At 54.6% G+C, this 5,098-nt stretch overlaps 1 protein-coding gene across 1 annotated transcript in view; it reads right to left on the reverse strand.

Moving 5' to 3' along the window:
* Positions 1-1,056: 1,056 nt before the first annotated feature.
* The window catches only part of LOC108800736 (serine/threonine-protein kinase SBK1-like), an 8,893-nt gene continuing 4,851 nt past the window's right edge, over positions 1,057-5,098 (reverse strand). The window contains exons 2-4 of the mRNA XM_018572725.1: positions 3,966-4,209; positions 2,907-3,109; positions 1,057-1,869 (exon numbers count right to left, since the gene is read on the reverse strand). Of these exons, the coding sequence (XP_018428227.1) occupies positions 1,105-1,869; positions 2,907-3,109; positions 3,966-4,137 (1,140 nt within the window). The 5' untranslated portion in view covers positions 4,138-4,209 and the 3' untranslated portion in view covers positions 1,057-1,104. The remainder of the gene's footprint in view (positions 1,870-2,906; positions 3,110-3,965; positions 4,210-5,098) is intronic.

A 5,098-nucleotide genomic window follows, 5' to 3' on the forward strand; every position in this document is an offset into this window, starting at 1 on the left:
GGGTCACAGTCTCAGTTTGGGGTCACAGTCTGGGCTGAGGTCACAGTCTCAGTTTAGGGTCACAGTCTCAGTTTGGGGTCACAGTCTCGGTTTGGGGTCACAGCCTGGGTTGGGGTCACAGTCTCGGTTTGGGGTCACAGTCTCAGTTTGGGGTCACAGTCTGGGCTGAGGGTCACAGTCTCAGTTTGGGGTCACAGTCTGGGCTGAGGTCACAGTCTCAGTTTGGGGTCACAGTCTCAGTTTGGGGTCACAGTCTGGGCTGAGGGTCACAGTCTCAGTTTGGGGTCACAGTCTGGGCTGAGGGTCACAGTCTCAGTTTGGGGTCACAGCCTCAGTTTGGGTTTTCATGATATCATTATCCTGATAGGAGGGGGATGGGCACAATGCTGATGTAATGGAGCCGGGATGTCACCTGTGTATCCTCTCCATAGTGACCCCGCCCATGTCTCCCCCGGAGTCTTACCTGCACAGGTACAGAGGACAGGTGTCCTGACTTCACTGGCAGAATCCTTGGTCCAGGTCCATGGCTCAGTAAGTTCCTGCAGGGGGCACCACCACTCACATGCTGCGTGCGTCCTCCATTGCCCGCTGTGGGTGCGCGCTCCTACTATAATTATTACTAGCTAAAGTGTGCCCAGGACAGGCGAGGTTCGGGTGGAGAAAGCAGACGCAGTGGGCGGAGATAAAACACAAGCCAGTCGCCGGCTCTACTTAAATAAATAATTGTATTTGTGAAAACGAATGACATGAATTACAGGGACACGGAACGCACGGCACAGGAAATAAATAACACGGGAACAACACACGTCATCTGAACACCGATAAATATTTTTGCTTTCTTGGCTGCGACGATAATAAAAGAGGAAATTTGTTCTTTAGGGGGGAGAGTTGCGCTCATTACTTTCAACAGACAGAGGTGGGCGGAGTCACCTGCTGGCATCTTATATCCCCTCCCCCTCTATGGGTCTCACTCCTCCAGGTGTCCCAGTGAGATGCCTGGCAATGGGCGGAGTTGGGAAGGTTCCGGAGATGCAATAAGTCAGCGGGTCGTTCGGCCTGACGTCACCCGCCCGTCGCTGAAGTACGATGTCGCGCGGAGGCGTTTCAGACGCAGATCTCGATGGGCGTGGACGCCAACATGTTGGAATTGCTGTCTTTCGGAACGTCCTCGTAGCTGCTGCACGAAGAGAACGATAAGCTGGGGCTGGTGTCGGATTTATTGCTGTCGAGAGCGCTGCCGCTGAGGAACGGAAGACCTTGCGGTTTGGCGTGGGCATAGACGGCGTCGTTGTTGTTGTTGTTGGTTTTCGCGTCGCCTGTCGGCGGCGGCTCCTCCCTGCCGATCAGCCAATTCTTGCCGAAGTACCAGAGAATGTCCTTAATGGCGCACCTCTTCTCCGGCTCGATGGAGAGCAGCTTGCTGAACATTTTCAGGGCGTGCGGCGTGAATCGGCGCCACTGGGACGGCACGTTGGCGTTTTTGTATTTCTGCCACTGGAGGAATTCGTAATAGAAAGAGTCTGAGTGCAAAGCCTTCTCCCAGGGGAAGTTCCCGGTCATCATGCAGAAGAGCAGGACCCCGAACGCCCACACGTCGATGCTGTACTCCACCACAAACCCGCTGTGCTTGGAGGTCTCGCAAAGTTCCGGAGCCGTGTACGGGATGGTGCCGCTCACCCGCTTCTCCGACGTCCCCGCCATGCGGGTCATGCCGAAGTCGGAGAGCTTCACCTTCCGGCACTCTTTGTCGAAGATGAGGATGTTTTCGGGTTTGATGTCGCGGTGGACGAGCTTGCGGTGGTGGAGGTAATCCAAGGCCAGCGCCACTTGGTAGATGCAGCGTTTGGTGGTGTGCTCGGACAGTCCAACCTGCAGAGACGCAACAAAATGTCCAGAAAAGGAGAAATCAACATAAAATACATTGTGATGGAAGATTTCTGTCTGAGGAGAGGTGACACCGGCGGATGGGGGCACTGGGGGCATCTCGCCCGGGTGGGAAGACTCCACCAAGAGTTTCACCTGATGTGCCCATCTAGAAACAGACACATGGGGGGGGAGGGAGAGGGGTTATATCTCCTGGAACGTTCCGGAACCAGAACTGCGTTTGCTGCTACAGACCTTCTACATCCCGAGCTCTATACTCTACAGGGATTCTGGTGGGATCCAGTTGTGCCGGAGACAATGCCACCTTTCCTCTGATTATGATGATGACCTTGCTGGAAATGAATGGGAATCCCCAGGAAGGGCAGTCCGGGGCTAAGGGAAGTATGTAGACACCTGACCATCACATCTACTATAGGGCTAAAAGTATGTGCCCCCTACCCCTCCAATGGTGGAGTTCAGGTGTCACCAGTTAAGTTTCTGGTAATGCTAAGTTATTATAGACAGTTGGGATCTTCCAGCCTTGTGGTCACAGTTTGGTGAAGCCCCTTTTCTGTCCCCCCCCCCCCCCATGACTGTCCCCTGTGTACAAAGCTCCATACAGACATGGGGGGACCAGCACAGAGCCCTGACCTCATCCCTACTGATCACCTTTGGGATGAATTGGGGATTGTAAGCCCGGGTCTTCTCATCCAACTATCAGTACCTGACCTCAACAACCTGACCTCAACCACAGACACCCTCCAAAATCTGGTGGAAAGCCTTCCCGGGAGAGTGGAGGATGGTATAGACACAAAGGGGGCAACTCCACATTAAAGGAGAACTATGAGGGGGGGGAGGTATGTACGTTTTTGTATGTCAGTGGAGGAGTCCTGATTGGCCCTGACTGACCCCTGGCAGAGATGTACAGCTCCATGTTCTGATAACAAGGGCTCACGGGAACGAAGTGGAATGGGTAGGGACCGTGATTGGGTCAGTGGCAGTCATGTGACTACACTGGTTTGATGTCTCTTGTTGTTACTGACCTGCGGTGGGATAATATCGAAGAGATCTCCGGCCACGGCGTACTCCTGGGCGAAGGCGTAGAAGTCCTCGGTCTCGAAGGCGATGTCATGCATGCCGATGATGTACGGGCACGAGGAGAGGTAGCGGGAGATGCAATATTCCTGCAGGAAACTCCTCTGCTTCGTCGTCTTCTTCCGCAGGAACTTCAGAGCCATTTTGGTGCCTGCGGGAAGGGAGAAGACCTCACGAAAGGACGGCCATGACACCCCCTCCAATGACAGCGCTGGCTGTGATATAAAATGTCATCTTTTTGTGATTTGGGGGTCATTTATCAGCACCTGGGGAGGGGGGAGATTACAATCCAATGACAACAGATCTCCGGCTCTGAGATGATGCCACCGGGGGGAGGTCTGTATGCAAATACAGCCCTGCCTAGGACCGCCCACTCCTCCAGACTGACACCCACCCATCAAGGTATTTTGATATTTGCATAACTCAAGGAGGAAGAGGGGGGGGGGTGGGGGGTCCGGGGAAGGCAAACTATAAGCAGATTACCTTTCAGGTTTCACTTCCTGTCCCCGAGATCAACAGGACGTGAGGGGAAATCCCCGTTACAGTTGTCACCAGAACAGGTGACCCCCATTGGAAGATTTGCAAATCGTCAGAGAGAGAAAGTGAACCGCCCCAATGATGAAACCCTGACAGGGGGTCTAACTCTTCCAAGCTCCGCCCACAAATCAAATTAACATTTTGTTTTAGATGAACTTTAAAGAAAACTGCCATGTCTGTCCTCACACACCATCACTGACGTGGAACAAGCATGCAGTCACTGAAGTCTGAACTCTTGTTCTAGGTCAGTCACTAGGAGAGTATTGAAGAAAAAGGATGAGCATGACAGCCAAAGAATGAATGAGATCTACAATGTCAGCTTCCAAATCCCTCTCAGTACATTTCCTCATGTTCATCCTCTATTCCGGTAGTTCTGGCCCAGAGGAGATGATACAACCTTTGAGCTGCAGATGCCCCCGCGGAGGCTGTCATGCCCGTCCCCATGTGTCAATGTCTACTAAATTCCTCACCTCTGGCCTTGTGGATGACCAGGTCCACTCTCCCATACGTCCCCTTGCCCAGCTCCCGGATGACCTCGTACTGCTTCGTCACCTCCACCTTCTCCATCGTCTTGGCTGTCAAGGCTTGCAGCTCCTCCAAGATGTCCGCCGCCCCCCGCGAAAGCAGCGATGAGAAGCTCATGGTTGTACGTTGGGCGCCGCAGACTCAGATCAACACAATTCTTCAGCTTTCATCAGATCCGCCGAAATCTGCCTGCGGAGGGTAAAGAAAAGCTCAAGCCAAGAGCTGGACCTGACAGGGGCCCCCACCCTCCCTGTGCTGAGTTCCCGGGTCTGTACCCCCGCTGTGCCCATTATGAGGGGCCCCCACCATCCCTGTGCTGAGTTCCCGGGTCTGTACACCCGCTGTGCCCATTATGAGGGCTCCCTCCATCCCTGTGCTGAGTTCCCGGGTCTGTACACCCGCTGTGCCCATTATGAGGGGCCCCCACCATCCCTGTGCTGAGTTCCCGGGTCTGTACACCCGCTGTGCCCATTATGAGGAGCCCCCACCATCCCTGTGCTGAGTTCCCGGGTCTGTACACCCGCTGTGCCCATTATGAGGAGCCCCCACCATCCCTGTGCTGAGTTCCCGGGTCTGTACACCCGCTGTGCCCATTATGAGGGGCTCCCACCATCCCTGTGCTGAGTTCCCGGGTCTGTACACCCGCTGTGCCCATTATGAGGGGCTCCCACCATCCCTGTGCTGAGTTCCCGGGTCTGTACACCCGCTGTGCCCATTATGAGGAGCTCCCACCATCCCTGTGCTGAGTTCCCGGATCTGTACACCCGCTGTGCCCATTATGAGGGGCTCCCACCATCCCTTGTGTATTTTTTAAATTTATTTTATATTGTGGTGGGCGGGGATACACAGAGGTGGGCGGGGACACGTAAAGGTGGGTGGGGATACACAGAGGTGGGCGGGGACACGCAAAGATGGGTTGCGATACACAGATGTGGGCGGGGATACACAGTTGGGTGGGGATACACAAAGGTGAGCAGTGACACACAAAGGTGGCCGGGGACACACAGAGTTGGGCGGGGATACTCAGAGGTGGGCGGGGACACACAGAGTTGGGCGGGGATACTCAGAGGTGGGCAGG

Source organism: Nanorana parkeri, unplaced genomic scaffold, assembly GCF_000935625.1.
Source record: "Nanorana parkeri isolate BGI_ZX_2015 unplaced genomic scaffold, ASM93562v1 scaffold2113, whole genome shotgun sequence".
Classification (NCBI taxonomy): domain Eukaryota; kingdom Metazoa; phylum Chordata; class Amphibia; order Anura; family Dicroglossidae; genus Nanorana; species Nanorana parkeri.